This window comes from Dromaius novaehollandiae, chromosome 1 (assembly GCF_036370855.1).
Source record: "Dromaius novaehollandiae isolate bDroNov1 chromosome 1, bDroNov1.hap1, whole genome shotgun sequence".
NCBI lineage: Eukaryota > Metazoa > Chordata > Aves > Casuariiformes > Dromaiidae > Dromaius > Dromaius novaehollandiae.
In genome coordinates, this window is record NC_088098.1 from 18,447,147 (window position 1) to 18,468,769 (window position 21,623).

General features: G+C 37.1%; 1 protein-coding gene across 1 annotated transcript; it reads right to left on the reverse strand.

Moving 5' to 3' along the window:
- Positions 1–308: 308 nt before the first annotated feature.
- TTLL8 (tubulin tyrosine ligase like 8) lies at positions 309–19,775 on the reverse strand. Its single transcript, XM_026113030.2, is given in 12 exon segments — positions 309–839; positions 2,014–2,452; positions 3,308–3,554; positions 4,426–4,574; positions 5,900–6,086; positions 7,886–8,008; positions 10,873–10,987; positions 12,862–12,990; positions 14,243–14,310; positions 15,359–15,515; positions 16,253–16,344; positions 19,700–19,775. Coding segments are annotated over 12 exon segments (2,313 nt in total).
- Between the last annotated feature and the right edge of the window lie 1,848 nt (positions 19,776–21,623).

Here is a 21,623-nt window from a genome sequence, read left to right on the forward strand (position 1 = left end):
CTCTTGATCCATTCAAAGATAGTAACATAGGAGATGGAATAGCTATTTTTATTGACATTTTTTCCTATAATGCAATCAGAAGTCCTTGAGAATTATTTGGGAATTAATATTGCCAGCTAATGAAAAATTCCGCTGTACAGACAACAGAAATCCAGAAGGGAAATACACCAAATAAAATACAACTACAAATGAAAACTGGATTGAAAGAACAGTAGATCTGATACAAATGTACAACAAAATAGACAAATCAACTAAATACTTATACTGTGTTACTAGCATCGGATATCTAAAAACACTGCTCATGACACTTACAGTTCAATATTTGCTGAACAAATACTACTTAGTATTTTAGAAGATTGATGTAAAGGCCAGTTGGAAGAATGCATGCTTGGAAAGGAAAGACCTGCTTGATGCATCTTCCAGAAGTTTGCATCTTTTCTCCCTTTGCTTTTATTTATAGGTGGCAAAAGTCTTTGATCTGGAATGCTTTGCATAGATTGCACAGGAGAGCTTGGGAAATTGATGTGCCCAAAGGATTTTGTCCTTATATCTTTTACTTTGTATTTTTTCCCTAGTTGCCTCTTGAGAAGCTCTGGTGCCTGACAAAGAACATTTTTTTCTTTTTCAATTTTGAAATTTTGTTTGTCATAATCTAGAGGTACCACTGACTCTTCTTGCTTTTGGCAGCTGGTTAAAGAATTCTTAGCTGTCTCTTGAAGTATTCTTGATCCTATAAAGTTAACATTCATGATGGGAGTAGCCTTCTGGCTTGATCTTTTAATACCAACTCCTTCTATTAAAAGATTTGTAACATTAAATGGAGGCAGATCCAAAGGAGCCTTGAGGGAAACAGAGATATGTATCATTAACAGATTCAAAATATTAAGTGATAAAGACCCTACAGTCCTATATACTAATTCTAAATGCATAAAATGCATATAACATTGCATGTGGCAAAACCTACAAACTTAAGACCTTAAGCATACAATAAACACAAATTAACAGGAAAAAATAGTGAAGTATCAGCCTTTGTGGTCAACAACTGGTAAGTATTCCTTCCAACCCCTATGGGCATATTTGCCTGTCTGTTTCATTTTTCTTACAGCTAGCAGGTAAGTTTTCAGCAAGTGATTATCATCTTTGCTATCAGTCTGACAGTGTGTCCAGCACAATGTGATTTAGATCTTTTGTTTGACTTCCCAAGCACAACTGTAATGAAAAAAATAAAAACAACTCATGTCTACAACAAGCAGAAAAAATATAGGTAAAAATATGAAAGGAAATTTTAAGAAAACCAAAAAGGCAAATTCTATTTTGCTCATTCGATATAGGATGATATATCAAATACTGATAGTATACAGTGGCTACAGTGATTCCATCTATTTATTGCATCTTCACTGGAGGGAATACCCAGTGTAGATCAGAACTTCAGTCCTAAGTTCACACACAGCTGAATGCTTTATAGACAAGAGTCCAGTGAAACCATTAAGCCCCCTCAGGACTTACACAAATATAGCAAGCAATTATGCCATCTGATTTCCTCCAAATAAAGGCAGATTATTTCTGCACTACACTGATTCCTGATCTATATATAGTATATTCAGTTTTACAAACTGAATACAACTAAATTCCACATTTAAGTAAATTATATGAATGCAGATAGAAAACACATACTAAAAATGTAATAAAACTAATAATATCTTCAATAAGATTCAAAAGCACAGACCATTTTATTTTTTCCATTCTAACAATGATTTTGGGCCAAACTACACACTACAGAGTTCCCAAATGGCTGATCTGCTTGAAGTCATTGTCTTTAGACTTATTTAACAGTGGAAGAGGGAATATTTAAATTTTGCACAAAGTCATGGGAGTATTCTGTTACACATACAATTGATTTAAGTATTCCATTTTAAACTGCATCTACTATATCAATAAAATATTACTTAGACTTCAAAACAACTTCTAGAATAAATTCTCCTTGAACCGAATGTAATGCTGTATCCTCCATACCTCTTTCCAGAGAAGTTCAAATTTTCCTGTATCCTTGTTTTTGCCAGTTTTTTTACTATTGAGAACAACCTTGATTGTATCTTCTTGTACCTGGCTACACAGTTCTGCTGTGACTGGGGTTGAAGGAAACATAGTTGGGCTAGTGTTGATTTCAATCAGCCATGGTTTAAAGTCCTGCCCAAGAATAAAATCTGCCCCATATAACTCAAAACTGTTCTTCCTGGGTTCAACACTCTCTTGAGCCATCTTCATTGTGTAGATGATGGCTTTTTTCATTGATGGACATATAAAGTTTTGTCACACAGTGCCATGACCTTTCTTTTCTAAGTACTCCTGAAATTTAGTGCTGGACCACATATTGTGACATGGCAACAGAGTATTCCTATTTGAGGCATTTTTGTAATGTTTCTGGATAGAGTTATTGCAGAGATGAATTGAGCTGTAAAGAAAGCAGATACAAAGCTATTGCTCAGTTGCAAACACTGCAAAACTTGAAAAATGCAGATTAAGGAGAAATGCAGAACTGATCACACTTGAAGCAAAATTGTCTTTGTACTAAAAGCCACAGAATTTGGATAGTAAACCCATTTTCAGATTCTTTCATTTCCTCACATTTGAAATAAAAGATAACTTTTTATTTAAAATGCCAGAGCGAAGCAGAGTGAAGAGTCTTGGATAGGAACTGGGGTACAGAAAATTTATGTAGTGAATGAAGTCTGGCTATGCTTCCACCCTTACCACAGTATTATTAAGATACCCACTAGAGGTTATAAAAAATTCCTGTATGGTGAGCAATGCCAGATAATCAGTGGAAAACACTAACTGTGGACACACGTTAGTGATTCACACATGAGACAGAGTGTTAGCAAAATACCGATTTATAGAATAATGCAAATTTTCAAATAGAAATCATACAGAATTTTCCCAAACTGTAGCAGTGTCCATCCCTATCCTTTGTATTTGACTTTAAAAGTGTCATATATTCAAGAGTGAATCACAGAACACTATAATTTTTTTAAAGTCACTGCTAAACTAAACTTCCTGTATTACTCAAAACAGATTAAAGATTCTTAATGTGACGTGTTATAAAACACAACCTCAGACTGATTTAGCAATACATAGCATATCAGCACAGATTGTGTTGAAATGCAACTTCAGAAACTCTATAATAGGTAAAATATTATAATACCTGAAAATAACCATAATGCCGTATCTGATCTACTACAGATGTTTCAGTCTAATCTTGCTCATTCACTTTTGCACACATAAATTTTGCTTATCTTCCTTTAGTTACCTGTCCAGATCATCTAAGGAGAAATGTTGCATAGAAAACCTCAGGTAGCTCTCTTTATAAAACCATATGGTTAGGGGATTCCAGTCAGTAACAAGAAACCATTGTCTGATGTCAAATTTGGTGTCATAAATTAACAATGGTGTATCAATGTATTTCTGAGCAACCCATTCATTTTCCTTTACTGAACATCTCTCTGTCACCTCTACTAGCCTCAGGATATCATCCAGTCTATCTTTGCATACGATATCTGAAAAAGAAAAAACGAATGTAAGCTTGTAGCACTAGTGTACTGACAGCTGATGAATGAAAGGGGGGAAATATACATGTAAAAATTTCCATTAATTTTACTCACATGTAATTTACTGTACAATTATACTTGCACAGTAGAAGATTATTGGGGATTACCAAAAAATACGACTCGCAGAACTGGACACAACAGCCCTGTCTGCTTACATGAATTAGGTGAAATAATAAATACAAAATGAAAACAAATTGTTTACATTATTTGAAGTCAAACTTTTGACTCTGATCCTTAAACATTTAAGCACATTGTAGTTCTCAAGCACACAGTTGGCTCCATACTAACACACTGAAGTGAATGAGAACTTATATGTTTTGAGTTCAGCATATACAGTATTTTGCTGGAAAAAAGTATTCCCACAGTATGGGAAGCCCCTCTACCTCTTAAGTGCACTAGTACACTTCAACCAAAAAAGTCAGAGTTTTACAATGACAAGTCCATTTTACTCCCCATCTCAAGAGTAAGAGAACTAGCTTCTGCTCAAAACTAAAGAAAATAAATTCTCATTATCTTTGAAAAACTATGTAAAAATTTTACTTTAAATGTGAAATAAAAGATAATAGCAACTTATTAAGTTAAGAATTTACCAAGTTTTCTCCTCCAAAATACACACTTCTCAGCATCTTGTAAGCATAAGGTATTAAACGGTTCTAATTACGGAAGAGGAGAAGAGTCTAAGTAAAAAGAACTATACATAGACTCTTTGAAAAAGTGTAGATTTTTACAACAGGTGCAAATACTGCTTTGCCAACATTGTCCAAAAGTTGATTCTATAATCAGCTAATGTACTTCTCCTGAAAGATAAAGAAGTTATTACCTCTGCCACGAGATTTTGCTCCTGGTTTAATAATCCATATGTTGCGATTACCATCTATAGCTTGCTGTGGATTTGCTGACATGATTTTGGATAGAATAGTTTGACACTGGCTAACATAACTATATGCATTGCAAATGACAGCACCATCACTGCAAATAGAACAGTATAAGATATTAGTTTATACATCACTGTGCTAAAAGAAGCAATTATAAGGACTTAGTCATATTTAATCTTTTCCTAACATCACAAAAATACTTCTTCTTGTATTGCAAATAAACAAAACCATATAAAATGAAACAAGCACAGAAGAACAAGGATTGAGGGTTTTTCTACCTTTATGCCTTCATCATTCCAAAAGGACTAGAAGAGTAATCATGTGAAAGCTGGGAGTGCTGTGGGTGAGGTTTAATTTTAAGAAGCAAGCCCTCACTCACACATTTCAAATACATGACAAACATACTGCTATTCTTGCTATATGGTGTCTTCCTCAAATACAAACTTAAGATTTCAAAGGCAATTTCGAAGTGTCTAGGAACTGGAAAATTTACTTTTAGTGATATCATGAAACCAAGGATTAATAAATATAACAGTGTCAGTCTTCTTTCCAAATTATAAAGCTCCTGATTACAAATAACTGGCTTATGAAAATTTGCAATAAGGATAACATATGAAGTAGGAACACAGTCAGTGTAGCTAAAGAAAACAGAAAGGGAATCATTCCTTACATCAGACCTAGCAGACAAGAAACTAATATTAACACCTACGGAAAAAACAAACAAGCATACTAGGCATTCTCCCTCTTGAGAGCACCAATCCTTATGCTTTGTGCAGGCCCAGGCTAAGAGGCAAATGAATATATGCATATTCTAGTGGATTTTTTTTTCTGCAGTGGAGTAAGTACAACATCCAACTCTGTCCTAAGGCTATGGTCTAAACCCACATCTATTATAATGCTGATGAGTAGCCATAAGGCTATTCAATATTTTGGGCCTCTTCCCCAGCCTTCCCAAAAAACTTCAGTGACAACTGCATTGTACAAACCTACATTTCTGTTAAAAAGAAGCCCAAACTGTTAAATCAAAAAAAATTCCAGCAGCCATAGATAAAACACTGGTATCACAACTGCAATCCATCTGAAAGAATTCCATACTACTAAAATAAACTCTATAGTTTATCTTTCCCACCATGTATGCTTATTATTCCATCTAATGGGGTTAGATTTTCAGCTTACATTGTTTGCAAGTTTCTTCAAGATGAATGAAGCTCTGAATGGTCAAAATAATTTCTTTTTAGTTAAAATGAACATTACTGTTACTTTTCTGACCAGCTAGTTTCAACATTTAGGATCAGACTGTGATACACCACAGAGTACCTTACACTAGCATGGGGCTATTTGCCATGTAAAGTCCTATTCATTGTTCTAATCTAACTTTTAGCCAGGACTTGAATTTAAAGTAGTTAAGTGAAAACTTACTGAACAAGAGAATAGTAATGATCAAGTAGTTCATTCCATTTCTCTTCACTGAGTATGGCAGAACAGTCAATTCTGTCAATGTCTTTATGTTGCATCTGCTCGAGGTAGGTCTCGCACACAAGGCAAGCCACGTCTACTAATTTTCCAGGAAGCTGTTTGACTTTCATTTCATTATAACATTCAGAACCTTATAAAAACAACCAAAAAAAAAAAAAAGAGCCGGGGGTGTTAATGGTGTTTCCTGACACTTTGCATAAGCACAGATACAATTACAATATAAAATCTTCCAGAGCTTAAGAACTTATTAACTTATATCTGACAGCTGTCTTGACACTAAAGAGAGGATTGGATTCTGACTGAGGAATACTTTCTTTGCTTAGGTTGGGATATTTTCTTTTAAAAAAGAGAAATCAAGTTAAAAAAAATTATATTGGTGTTCATAACATCATGCAGTGAGTGTCACAAGGAGACTTCCATATATAAAATAGAATAAATGCCAAATTTGAGAGAAACTTGCCACTTCCCTAGAATACATGCATACTCCTGTCCTTCAGCCAGAAAATAACACCTGGCATATGGCAGTATTTCACCATTCTTCAAACACTGGGTGTCTTGAGGCACGTACTGGGGTTTATTAACACCATGAAACTACATTTTGTAAATATGGAAAAATCCACTCAGCACCTCCTGGCTCAGTGAGGCATGATTAGATGCACAATAAATTCCTCTATGCAAATTTCTAGCTCCTCTGGTGTAAGACAATATTCATATCTGGCAATCCTTTCCCAACCATCCACTGAAAGACAGGATTTCAGTGGCTGGCACCATAAAAACACTGACACAAATTTGCCCAGTGCCCAAGCAATCCAATAGTCAGGAGCTCAGTATGTGTCCAACTACAACAGGACTGAGTTTTTACCTGTCTTTCGCATAGTTTTCTTCTGACAAATATCTCTTTAGAATTCCATGCCTCAGCCTGCCCTTACTTAGACCAACATCCCTCTCTCTTGAGTAGGTTTCTGCTTTATTTCTGCAGTTCCCCACAGTCCTCCTCTCTATCATTAACCCACCACCAAGGAGTAACTCATGCCAGCATCCACTCAGCCTATCATGACTATCTTCTCAGCTCCCACTTCCACAGCAGATTTGAAAAATCCTTGAATGGTATGGTTATATCCTGGTTATATACAAAATATAAACGTTCATCTCATAGTATCCAGGCATTTGTAATTGGCTCATTTGTTTTTTAGGAAGTCCCAGGGCATACACCAGCATCATGGACAGCTGATTAAGTTCACAGACACCAAGTTTCTGTGCTTATCCAGCTCTGAAAAACCCAGCCATCATCCCTGATCTAACTGAACTGGAGTTGACAGCAAAAATTTCTGCTGCTGTCAAGGGAAGCAAGTGTAATCCCCATAAGTTTTTTAAGACTTCTTTGCTTAGTTAGAAGCCATTTTTATATACAAGATTTCAAGAAGATTAAAGACACACAAAAGAGATGAGGCGGAACATCATTAGCTGGTAAGGCCTGTGAAAATGCAACCACATTATGTGACATAGCACCACATGCTGTACCAGTATGTGCTAAAAGCAGGTAAGAGGTAGATTGTTCCTTTAACACATTCCTTTTCCCCCTCATCAGTAAATCACACTGTGGATTGCAGCAGAATGGAATAGAAGCACTGAACAGAGTAAACATATTCAACTTGTCTGTTTTTAAAATGTGATTTGAGTTACACTAAGAACTTGGGACCCTCAGTAGACTTTTCTAATACTTCTTATTTATAATAATTATAAGTGATTGTGAAAATGTAATCCCTCTGCTACAAGTACAAGCGGCCGTGACAATAATAAACTTCAAATTCCAACCATCTTAGTTATGTCAGCCAAAAAAAAAATTGTCCCTTAAAAACGTACACTCTACAAACCATTCCTCAGCCACTTTTAAAAATAAAATGTGATATAATGATGCTCAAGAAATACCTTTATGTGGGTGTACATCTCTCTTGTTGCTTTTTTCTTCAGCTTTCTGTGCTATTCTACTGCCAGCATTCAGATCAACAACCCACTTTAGTATACCAGAGGCTGCTGTGTACCGGAAGTCCTCTAAAATAAATCACATTATTATAAGTTCTATTTCACTAAATCTCATAAATCCATTAATAATTCTAAAGGAAGTTCACTGCCTGTTTGCTCTCTGGAAATGAAACACTGGTAAATCTCATATTCTCTTGACTAACCCTCAACCAATATAGAAAAAAATAATTAGTTTGGACAGGGGACTGGCAGAACTTGACCGTTCAGCTGAACTCTATCCAGCCTCCTTAGTCTGAAGCACTTACCTGAACTATATCAAGCTCTAAAATTAAAACCATGCAAAGTTCCTTTTCCTCATACTAACCATTCATTCATTTGAAATACAATTAAAAAGACAGTGCTATTCGTGTGTCACTTAAAAGACCTTAACATTCACAAAAAGTTCTATGTATATAGGCTTACATATTTGGGAGAAAGTAAATCTGCCCATACTTTTTGAATTGTTGCATAATCTCTCTGTTTTTATGCTCAACAACAATCCTCCTAATTAAAGGACTCTGGGGAAATGCAGTGAAACAACCTATTATTCTGTGTGGCAGTGAAAAAAGGGAGGAAGATTATAGGCTGTATACACCTCTAAGACCATCCTACTGTGGCCACTTTCCACTTCACCACCAGTGAAAATCCAGTAACAATATGTTTCCCCTGTATAGCAAAGCCTTTTAGTGGTGTAAAATCAGCATTGGTGTCTCTGGCCAAAGCTTTAAAAATCACCAGGTGCTTTACTGACCCAGACGGCTGACTGACGGAGCACGTGAGGTCAGACAGGCCTAAGGCAAGAATATGTATTCTATAAGATAGGCAGCCAGTGCAACACATGCCTTATAACTTGTCTCTGTACTGCTTATTCCTAGTCAATTAACAGCATCTACCATGGCACAAAATAGCAGTAAGGTAAGACTACTTGAAATTAGCTCCTCAATTATTAAACTAAAATACCTTTTTTCCCTCCAATGCCAATTATTTACTGTGCTTGAAATATCTGGCCATGCTACCAACACTCCACTGGCAGGGAGTCTCTCTTATCTTGAAAATTTAAAAAGAAAGGCCCTGCCTTTAGAGCACATGGCTACTTTCAGCTTTAGTACAAATTAGCAGCATAACACTTTTAGAAAAGTAAGAAAAAAAGATGTCTCTACTTTTCAAGTAAAAGATAGGTTATGATTGTGACCCACTAGCTGATCTATCTCAAAGGCTCTGTAAAAATTACAACAGGCATAGAATTTGTGCACTAAAAGCTCACTTTCCAAAGGTAGAAAATTTCATTCTCTTCTCTCATGGAAGAACGGAATGTGTCTTTAAAGCCAATATTCTCTCCCATACCATCGTCATAGGCAAGCTCAGGAAGTGTGGGACAGATGAGCAGACAGTGAGGTGGATTGAGAACTGGCTGCATAGCAGAGCTCAGAGGGTTGTGCTCAGTGGTGCAGTCTAGTTGGAGGCCTGTAGCTAGCAGTGTCCCCAGCTATTGCTTCCAGTATTGTTCAACTTATTCATCAATGACCTGGATGAAGGGACAGAGTGTACCCTCAGCAAGTTTGCTGATGATACAAAACTGGGAGGAGTGGCTGATGCACCAGACAGCTGTGCTGCCATTCAGAGGGACCTCGACAGGCTGGAGAGATGGGCAGAGAGGAACCTCATGAAGTTCAACAAAGGAAAGTGCAGGGTCCTGCACCTAGGGAGGAATAACCCCAGGCACCAGTACAGCCTGGGGGCTGACCTGCTGGAAAGCAACTCTATGGAGAAGGACCTGCGAGTCCTGGTGGACTACAAGTTGACCATGAGCCAGCAATGGGCCCTTCTGGCAAAGAAGGCCAATGGTATCCTGGGCTGTATTAGCAAGAGCATTGACAGCAGGCCGAGGGAGTTAATCCTCCCCCTCTACTCAGCCCTGGTGAGGCCACATCTGGAGTACTGTGTCCAGTCCTGGGCTCCCCAGTACAAGAGAGACACGGAGCTACTGGAGCCAGTCCAGCGGAGGGCTGCTAAGATGATTAGGGGACTGGAGCATCTCTCACATGAGGAAAGGCTGAGAGAGTGGGACAGTTCAGTCTGGAAAAGAGAAGACTAAGGGGGGATCTTGTCAATGTGTATAAGTATCTGAAGGGAGGGCGTCAAGAGGATGGGGCCAGCGATAGGACTAGAGGCAATGCGCACAAACTGAAGCATAGGAAGTTCTGTCCGAACATGAGGAAAAACTTCTTTACTGTGAGGGTGACTGAGCACTGGCACAGGTTGCCCAGAGAAATTGTGGAGTCTCCTTCCTTGGAGATATTCAAAAGCCGTCTGGACACAATCCTGTGCAACGTGCTCTAGGTGACCCTGCTTGAGCAGGGTTGGACTAGATGATCTCCAGAGGTCCCTTCCAACCTCAATCATTCTGTGATTCTGTGCAAATTATGCTTAAATACTGGAATTAGATAGCTGAATGATTAATCAATCTACTTCACCTTTCTGAAAGACTCTGGAGATAAATGAGGCATTTTAAAGATAAACATTTTTGTACTCTCCAGTTGCATGGTAAGAATTTTGGATTTCACCAGCATACCTAAAACAATAGATAGTGCTTTTACATATTCTCATGTTGAAGCTCTTACAGGAGTGAGGATACACACACAGTGAAACAGCAGAATTTGGCTAAGTACATTTGATGTTGCAAGGTGCTGAGTGTTCTGGACCTACTTCAATACAGTATTTTAGCATTTGTTTTAATGGTAAGCATTTGACTTTAATGGTGTGGTTAATGTTTAATACAGTACGTGTTAAGTCATTTTACTAGATATAGGCAAGTGTCCAGTACTTCCTGGATTAAATTTTAAGTATATTAAAACATCCATGGTTGAACACTGAAATGATGAGAAGTGACTTACCTATAAAACCTTGCTTTTCATCTTCCATGCAAATACCATAACAACGGGGAAAGAAAGTATGAGGATTTGCTTGAGCATACCATGGTAAATTTCTCAAATTTAAACAGAGTCCAATCTTAAAAAAATAATAGTAGTATTACATACACACACATTATATCTATACACATATATTCAATTATACACATCTGCTCTGACTTCACCATGATACCATAGTACTCTTGAATGAAAAAGAATATACAAAATTGTTTGACACTCACCAAAATTGAAACGGGCATTTTTATAAAGCATGCAGTTCCACTAAAAGGATCCTGCTTGGTGCTCTGATGATACAGTTATAATCATACAGATCAGCCAATTCTAACTGCTTGCTGCTGGAAAAGAAAGAGGTAGTCTTCCTATCCCTCTTTCCTCCAATCTCAGTCTTGCTTATCAGACTACCTGCCAATCTAATTCAGCATGCTGATCTCTCAGAAAACTAATCCAACACAATAAAGTGAATAACTCCAGGTCAGACAGTAGTTTAGCTCAGAGGAGAGTCAACATGTACAAGAGCTTTTTCCTTCAGGAAAAGAGAGGAACACATAGCTGGAAGCAAGTCAATTTGATTAATCCAAGAGGAAAAAAAGCTTTTTTATTTGCTGCTTTAGTGAGTTAAACCAAACTATTCTGAAATCAGAGGACCACCTAAGCTGGCTCAAGGTAAATGGCATTAGTGTATGGCAGAAAGGGAGGATGATGGGTAGATAGAACAGAGCTTTAAAGATTAGTCCAGCAGTTAATTCAGGTCAAATCACCTGATGAAACAGTCTAAGTATAGAGCCTCTGTAGACTCCCTCCATAGTCAATGGAAAAAGATAAGATCTGAAGCTCTCTGAAGGTCCTGTTCTTCCACTTCACCATCTGGAGATAGAGCCTAATTTCCAGACTTGGCTACTGAGATGGAAGTAACCCAACAAGTTTGACAATATGACCAAAAGCCATAGCGCAGCACTGAGGCAAGCTGCAGAGTTTGGAGATCTATGGAAAGACCTCCTGCCACCTAACCACCACTTACGCAGTGAGGGATAATCAGTTCAAGCACTTTTGCTGATTGCAAATATAGCCATTTCGCTGAAGGTTGACATACTTTCTCAAGAAACCAGGTTCTAAGCCAAGAAAGGATTCAAAACAAAAAACCAAACCCCTGGAATTCCACTTACTATAGCTGCTCTCTTTCACTTGTCTTTATTTCTTGCTGTTGTTACATAAATAGTTCTTGAGGTCTTAAAATAGCAAATTAGTTAACCACCTAAATGATTGTCTTTTATCTGAGGCAAACAATAAAGCCAATTTTGAATTCTGAAGCTAAATCCAAATAAGCTACTTGAAGCCTCACCAAATGTTTTAACATACTTTGCTTTGTGTAAGTGGGAATCTAGTTTAGGCACACTTGGGATAACTCTGCAATATTTACATTCATGTTCAAATACAAAATGGTGACATAAGTATTTGAAAAAACACTAGTGCCTTTGACAGATGATTATATATATAAATATGAATAAGAAGTTAACCAACTGTCTTTCAATCTCTCCCCTCTTTCTAAAGATTAATTATGACAAGGTCATGAGCTTAGCAAAATGTACAGTTTCACATGGGCCTTATTTGTAATTATATCTGCATGGGCTCCGTACCAATAAAAAGATCTGATTACAGACTGGGACCCTGCATACTAAAGCTAAATAAATCAGTATTTCTGTTAGGAATTGCAAAAATATAGTACTCCTTTACAATAGCCACTAATTACAGAGAAAAATAAAATCAACCTCATTGATGGCAAGGTTGAGTATGATCCCATATTCATGGAAACCCTAACATTAATTTCTTACCTCACTTACTGGTGACCAAGTTTGCAAAGAAATTGCATCCTTGCATGTGCCTCTATGAAACCTAGGAGCACAGGTAATTGCTATCTGCAACTTGGGGACCATATGACTTCAGCAAGCAACTTACTTTAGTTGTAAAGCAGCCAGTTTTTGCAAAATGATTCAACATTTGGTCACAATGCAAGTCATAGCAATTAATAGCATTCTTTCTTACAGTCCAGAACAAAGAGGCATCTTCATTTCTCACCATCCTAGACTGGTATAAAAAGAGAATTTATATTATGTTCATATAGATTTAAGCCCTTGGAAATTGCTAACAATGTATCAATATTAGACTCCAAAGAGTTATATACACTATTTCTTCACAAAGCCACAGAAATTCACACTACTGCAATCGCTTAGTCAGAAGAACATGTATTTCGATGGACCATTTGACTGTCTTTGTAACGTACCTTAAGAGCTCAGGTATATGGGCAACTCACTCCAGACTGTAAAGCAGCCAGTGCTGGAAGCAGACATGCTCACCTTGCCAGATGTAGTATGTTCACAGATTACTCACGTATCAGCGTGCACTTACAAGGACAGTCCAAATTTAGTCTACGCACAAATCCCACCTGCCTTTGAGCCACACAACATTAGAGTGCTCTCTAAAACATGATCCCAAGGCCAACTCATCAAGTCATCATCATTCTCATAATAGCCTCACAAAGGCAGACACTGAAAGTGGTAATCAGCTGGGCTAACTGCAGGCCAAACACACCTGAAGGACTCAAACCATCTCTTCGCCCTACTCCTCACATGCCCTGAAACTCATCCAAAACCTGCATGTGAACAGCAGTTTACGTTTACATATCGTGACTATAAAGCAAGCCCTGGCACATTTTGAAATACATATAGCCTATTGTATTGTCTATATGTTGTTTGCATTGTCGAAGTATCTCCAAGCACAGTAAGTCTTCACTTCTACAAGATGTGCAAAGAACTTCTGTCTCCCACTGTGGACAACAGGGAGACCGACACTGGCTTCTGCAAGTATATAATAAAGCAAAGTGTTGCTTTGGGTGGTACAAAACATAAGCTAACTGCTTAACTGATGCAAATTAGGCACAAATTTGACCATCAAATATTAACTCTGTACTTATCAATTCAATTCAATCTGATATGTACTAACTGATTCAACATAGGCTCCATGCCCTTATTAATAGGATTTTTATATTCGACTGCTGGATTGCAAACTTAAAAGTTATGCTTATAGAGAGAAAATTCTTTCCAGTGTAATATATAGTTACTGGCATCTCTTTCTGCTAGCCTCAAGGCAAATACTTGTGTCATGTTCTGTGTCACATTTCTGATTCTCAGCAAAATTTGGCGCATTGTGACTGTATAGCAGAAAAAATAACTTTTACAACAAGGAGAAAATTAAACAAACAGTTGTTATGACAAATTTTACAAGTAATTTTAAAATATGCTTAAAAACAGAAAACCAATGGACAGGTATATTATCTTACCATTAAATCATGAATGTCATCTGAATTATTGATGCAAGCTACTACTTCCCGCAAGATATTTTTCTTTCCTTAAAAAACAGTCCACAGCATTAAGAAATAGGCAAGAGACTGACAGTTCTTGAAGCATTTTACAACAGCAGCTCTGTGCCCAAAGGCAAGTTCAAAATATCTCAGAGCACAGACAAAACTGAGTTTTGCCGCCCTGAGTATGAAGAACCAGGCTGTGTTTGCCATAGGAGGAGATGGAATGGTGATGCAAAAGCCATGGGCAGACTGGTTCGTCACTGCTACAGCTGCCACAGGGATGAGAAAATAACCACTATTTTGGAACCACTATTTGGAACTACAATCACCTGCAAGCAAGACACATTAAATCTTTTCAAGAGGGCAAGGATGGCATTACATGGCTCTGGAAGAAGCATATATCTGCCTACTTTGCCTATGATTGGAACTAGCACTATTTTGCTGTGAAGGAAATACTTCATATTTTATTTTCCTTATGAGTCTTTCTCCCCACATCAAAATATAAGAAGTTACATTGAAGGAAAAGCCTGAGTTCTTTAACTTTTGAGGCTCAAGTTGCAAAGTTCTACTTTTAAATCAGGGTGGGGATAATATATTTTACATTCATGTAGTCTTCAATCTCTCCTGGTTTTCCTAAGGAAGAGTATGAGGATGAATTTCTTTGCACAGAACAAAGAATTCAAAATTTTCTCTAAGGGAAGGCAGATGTTGAAAGCAATATTCACAGATCTTTGTAGAAACCTTTCCAAACAGTTGAAGACACATCCTATTTCTAGCCCATCACACCAAACCATCTCAGTTAGCTTCCTAGAAGTTACCATGGGATGGTGATGAAGGACTAAACTACTTCATCTCTCTTCTACTTCTTATGACATTTGTACCTTCTATTCTCCAAACAGGACCATCTGGAATTTCTCATCAGCCCTCAACATTAAGTACTTTAAATCAGAGAGGAAATGCCAAAACAAGAAAACTATAGTTAATCATTTCATGTTGATTACTGCTATGAGAACTACCAATACTGAGAACAGAACAATTTACATACAAATCTATTTTCTCATCCACATCAGAGACATTGTTGAAGTACCTTACCATTCTTCCTAGCATCTTCATAACAACTACAAGACTGGTCAACTATACAATCCTGCAAGCCACTTCTATGAGGAAGCCTTTTCTCCACCCAACCTTTTTTCCTTAAACTTTCACGAACTACTGGGTACAATCCACAGATGGTAAAGATTTTCTTTTCCTAAAAACATCAAAAAAGTGATAAACATGAGTGTTCAAAAAATTACGATTTTTTGGCATGGAAACATCTATATCAGAGTTAAATCAGAATTAACTTCAGAGTCAACAGACTTTGAAATTGCAAGCATATTTTGAAAACAAGAGAGAAAATTATTTGTTATATATCAGTAAAACCTACAGCTGAACAGACACACAAACAAACACCTTCCCTATTCTGATGGCTGTCCTGCTGATAATGCTCTGATAATCAGCATCAATTTCCTTGCCCAAAAAACTGTTGGATAATGCAATGGAATACAAGCTAGTCTGTTACCTTCATTTAAAGCTGGGCTATATATACACACAGCTACATATAAATACATTACTTAATAATGTCAATCACTATCTTTTTAAGGTGTCCCATTCATACAGTGGTCTTCCTCTATTCTCTAATGAACATTTGTTCAAGGACAGACAAAAACCACCACATAACTCAGTGTTTTTGGCAGTTATTGTAACTAGAGTCCACTGAAAAAGTGTTTTCAGTTGAATACAAAATGACCATGGATGTATAATCTTGGGGCAAATGTTTCTAACAGCAATATGATCTTCTCTCAGATTAAAAAAAACCACACACACAGTTTTCCAAACTTTCTAGTAGACAACCTGTATCTTTGAGAACGTAAAGCTCAGAGAAACAGAAGACATTAACAAGTACATACTTTTATGCAATTAAATCAACTGCCACACATTATGTACCTTGATTGCCTTTTTAGCTAGAATTCTTGCCAACTTATATTTTTCTCGTTTTGGGGTGGAGAGTAGTTCTTGCATATTTGTGGGGGTTATCCCTACAGAAGAAACAAAAAGCAATCATAATCTAAGAAACAATACGAAAAGCTGCATAAGAAAGTTTTCTCTTATTTCACTGCAGAGACTGTATCTATCTATTTATTTGGTTTTACTACCTAAATTACTTATGATGTACTGAAAGGCTTAGAGAGTTGGAATTTTTCAGATTTGATACAAAATATTTTTTCCTGGACTCTGAAGCTGCTGACTGTTAGGTAGGGAATATAAACCTTGTGATCAATCAGTTTCATAAGATCTGATTGTGTTTAGATTAAATTGTCTCAAAATCTGACAGATGACTACATTTCTTGAGTTCAGATATATATACTGATTTTGTTATCATCAATTATTCCCACAACTACATAATGTTACAACATTAAGGACATTGGAATGTAAAAGAAGCAACACCGAAAAAATACAACACAGTATCCTGAGTTTATTACAGGCTCACATAAACCGATTTAGTTTCCTAGTGAAAATGAAATGAAATGAAAATTAGATGACCCAGAAAGAGAAGGCCATTTAAAGGAAAGTTCTTTGGAGCCAATTTCCCCAATATGAACTTCAATGCAAATCATTTATCTTATTTTCACCAGCTCACAGTCATTAGTGCAACACAATTAAATACAATTTAAACTCTTCAGCGCAAGCAATTGTAATGAATGACAATAAACATATCCTATTGCATCTGTGGAGAACAATGATATATCCAGTTGTAGGAAAAACTCTTAGCTATCTATCTCACTGCATACTAAAAATAATTCACCTGTGCTACTTTTACTGAAAATACATTGCCAAAACCCTATTAGATTATTTACCAAATCTACTTCATTCTAGTGATCCTCAGGCTTTTGGGTTTGGGAGGAGTGGGGGTGGGGAACAGGAGGGTTGTTTGTTTTTAACTCCAGAATTCTCTTTTCTCAGTGAAAACCCCATGAGTAAGATTATGGCTCATCTCTGAAGTCCTAATATATCATTATTAGGACAGACCAGAATTTATAGTGAGAAATTAGAGACTCCTTGATTAGATACTAGATCTATAGATTAGATTATGAATAGATATTGAAGTATCAGGTATTGACACACCCAAAAAAATGGAGGTTAATGCAGAACAGATGCTTCAAGTGAGGAAACCAGCAGCTTCTAGAACAGAAAGTAGCCCTTCACCATCTGGAAGGGCTGAAATGAAAACTCTTGCCCAGCTATCAAGATTTCAGCTGAGGTCAGCAGGATAGGATTTCAGATTTTAGACTGTATTAACACCAGGACCAAATGAGAAATAAGTTGAGTTACAGAAAGAAGGAAAACTGCCTGTCATCATGTTGTTCTTTGTCTCCAATCTAGGAAGAGTTCTTCCTTTAAAAGGCTGGACCAGCAGATGGTGGTGCTGAGGGCATATGGGAAAGATTGGCAGAGTGGCAACTATTAACTGTAGGCAAGTGCTCTGTAGGCCTGAAAAAACAGAAAGTCTAATTCTGCAGCTGTCACTGTTAAGCAGCTATACAATAAGGTAACAAGCATGGTGTTCACAATGCTTTAAAAGACTATCCAACATCTAAAATCTGCAAAAAATGTTTTAAAAAAATAAAAATTTTGCAAAAGATAGGTAACAATGAAAGCTTTGATGTCTAGCACTTAAAGATACAAATCATAAATACAATAATATAATATAATGCAGATAATCAAATCTGAGTGCAAGCACAACTTATAAAGTAATTAGTTAAAAATGGGAGAGATGAGCAAGCAAAAAGACACAAAACTAACAACTGATGAAATATATTTAATGGAAGGCTAGGATTTGCATTCTTTGGACAGCTGGAAGTCATTGTGTCTGCACAGGCAACAAGGTACCAGCCAGAAAGAAGGAATTTGGATGACAAATCCCACCAAACTGAATCTATGATTAAAAGTAACCAAGCATAGGTTTCAAAAATATTGTAAGCAGCAGCAATGCTGGCTTAAGATACTACCAAATCTGCTGTCCTGTGCTGCATCATCTCATCCTCTCAGTTGAACTGAGGGTGTGTACCCTCATTTTAATCTCGATAAGGAAACCAATGCAATTTTTAAAAAACTTCTTCAGAACAAAGGTTGTATTTGGGGTTTTTTTTCCAAGGCAGATAAGTCTGAAGCATCAGAGGCATGCTGCTGGAGCTCCAGCTGTAACAACAGACAGTATGGAGTAGGTCAAAGTTTTTATGGTATCTTTTTCTCCCCAATTCAGTCTTCAACTTCAGTGCTTATATAATACAGACAAAATCATTCTGATTTTATGTAACTTTTTATATAAATCAGATGTTGGAAAGAACATAAAAATAAGTACAAAGACTCCAAAGTTCTGAACCATACTGAATTAAATGAGACTCTCTCCATAGACTTCAATGGGGCTGGATAAATGACTAGCAGCAGAACATGAATAATTTAAACCAGGATTGCTGGCTAAGAGGACAGAGCCTGACTGAGTCAAGGCCTCTGTCTAGAAAAACAAATTCCAGAGCAGTTGATATTAATCTTGGATAATTAATATTGGTTAAATGGCAAGCTCAGGAACAGCCAAGAACAAGTCACAATCCCTGCACTGTCAATAAGGGCCAATAGGAAAGAAGGGTTACACATCACCATAGACTATATACAAAACAGTATGGAGATGGGGGGCATCTCACCTCTGCTGGCACTTCTGAAAACAACCACCGTTGGGGCAACCTCTAGCAACTTACCCCTGCAGAAGCCACACTGACCTGTTGCAGGTGCTGCTCCAAGTTCCCAAAACGGGAATGGATTTGGATGCCCCAAGTCTGATAGTTTAGAGCACAAAACCATGCAATGCCAGCCAATCCTTCTGTGAATACACTGTTTTGCTTTCCCTTTCCAGAGCATACAGGTGGTAAGAATTCCTACAAATTCTGGATGTCAGGATATCTGCCCCCACGGCTCACAATAAGCAGAGCAGAGAACATGGCCTGTTTAAACCTAGCATGCTGCACTGTTTGAGGAAACAGCCACTTTCCGATCTCTCTGTAACAGGTGTTTCGTTCAGGTACGAAAATGTAGCTATCAGTTTTGTCTTTTTTCTTCTAAAACTGTTTATCTTCACATGATTATAACCTGTTCATTAAAGAGGATATAAATTTTGTAAGAACCAACACTGATCTGTAAATAGAAAGTTTAAATATGAAATAAACTTTGACAAAATACTCTGAGGGAAGCTCCAATAATCATTAAATAGGGATATTTCATACTGGGAGACCTCTGCTGTTTTGAAAAAGGAAGCATGAACTGCAATTTTTGGTAAAATTTCATGATCATAACTTGAAATTAACAAAACTGATTAGAAATTAATTGGCCAATACAAACTATTTTCATCTTCACTTCTTTCTTCATCGCTTAAAGCTAACAGGCATGGTTTTCCTTCTGCGTGAATCTGATTCATCATGACATGTTTGGCTCTATCACTGTTACTTCACTCTCTGGCTGTTTTCCCTATAAATTTAGAGGCAGAAAAAGAGTTTATTGTAAAATATCTCATATTAGCATTAAGCAGGTAACACCAGCTTAGGGGGAAAAAAAGAATCCAAAATTCACCTTTTTAAGACATTTTGCCTAATCATTTGTCATTCATTTTATGAATTATAGCAACACTTTCTTCAGATAGTTTCTCCCGAGGGACTTCCCACTCAGTAATAAACAAAAAACACTTCTAACATATGAAAAAAACCAGGAAATTATTATAAAACCAAATCAGTTGCCAGGGAAGCTTGACTTCTCTAGTTTCTGAAACTAATTTGGTTTTGTTATTTTGATCTATTTCTGTCTCTTCAGAAATAAGAAACCCAGATCACAAACCATGAAATCTTTATTTGAGAAATTCCTTTAACTCCAACCAGACAGTGAAATACACGCAGAGCAACTGATTACATGGTAATTTAAACATTATAATTCCTGGTATGGATCATGTACAAGTCTGCTTTCTGGAACAGGGAAGGGAGAAGAGAAGGGGCATTTGACAAAACATTGGTAAGGAACAGGTAAAACAGGTAAAGGATGTCATGGGAAGGGAGAAAGGGAAGAAGTACTAACAAAAGCCAAATTCTACTCTGTTGATCTACCGCCAATAAAATCATAACCAAGATCTTACAGAGGGCTTTTCAGTGTGCTAACTAAACCAGCACAAACCCATCCATTTTTTATTTTTGTTTTTATTTCTATTAATTTTCTGCCAGTTTAATAAGATACCAGTCACAGCTTACACAAGGGAAGAGGTGGAGCGTATTGGCCAGAACCCACGATCCCTTTCAGCACAGTGTTAGGTCAGCTCAGGTGTCTTGTAAAAATCTCACCTCTCAGCTGCTGGAGATGAATGGTAGGAAAGATCTAGAAAAATCATAAAAACTCAAAACTACCCATGCATAACATATATGTACCTCTAAAAACATGTACGCACCATCCTTTTACATGGACGACTGGGTACAAACAGAGGTCTGTTTTCCTGTTGTGGTGTATGCAGCGTGCTATTTCTTTCAGATCTCTCGTTCTAACTGAGCATCTAAGGCATTTTAAGTCCAGGTTTACAACAGGAGCTTAGGTCCAACAAAACTACAGATATATCACTTTTCTAACCGTAACTAGGCACACACCTTAAGAGAAAAACAGCAGATAAAAGCATGAAAGGTGAGACTCAATAAACTGGCTAACTGCGGAGTCTGCCTCCTCCCGTGTCTGTTCTTATGAGGCAGCTTAAAACTAAATTAAAAAATATAAACAGTCAACTGTCTGTTCATGTCCCTGATGAGCTTCTACAAGAAATCTGTCTGCAGAAGCATAGAAGATAAAAAATCCTCTTGAACTGCAGAGGAATTTTCCTCTTCCGCTTTCCTAGCTTTTTCTAGCTAAATAGGTAGCTGAGGAGGGATTCATCAACCAGATTCTGGGCACAAACAGCTCCCATTTGTGCAACAGTCTCAAGTGAGATGTGTAGATGCTTCCTAGACTAGGATCCACAAAATCACCTAAGACAGTTCCTACTTGTCCTGTTGGAAGAGAGAGGATCGCCACATTTCATTTTTCAGAAGATGCTTCAGACAGATTTATTAATTTATGGATTTTACCTAGGTCTTCTTTTTTTTTTCCTTTTTCTTTTTTTTTTTTTTTGTTTTTTTTTGTTTGTTTGTTTTTTTTTAAAGCTAAGGCTCTAACTCCTGGTATTAGTTAAGCAGTAGCATATAATCACCTTTCTGTTGAAACCCAATGAGGCAGGAAAAGGAATTCTCCACTCTACTCC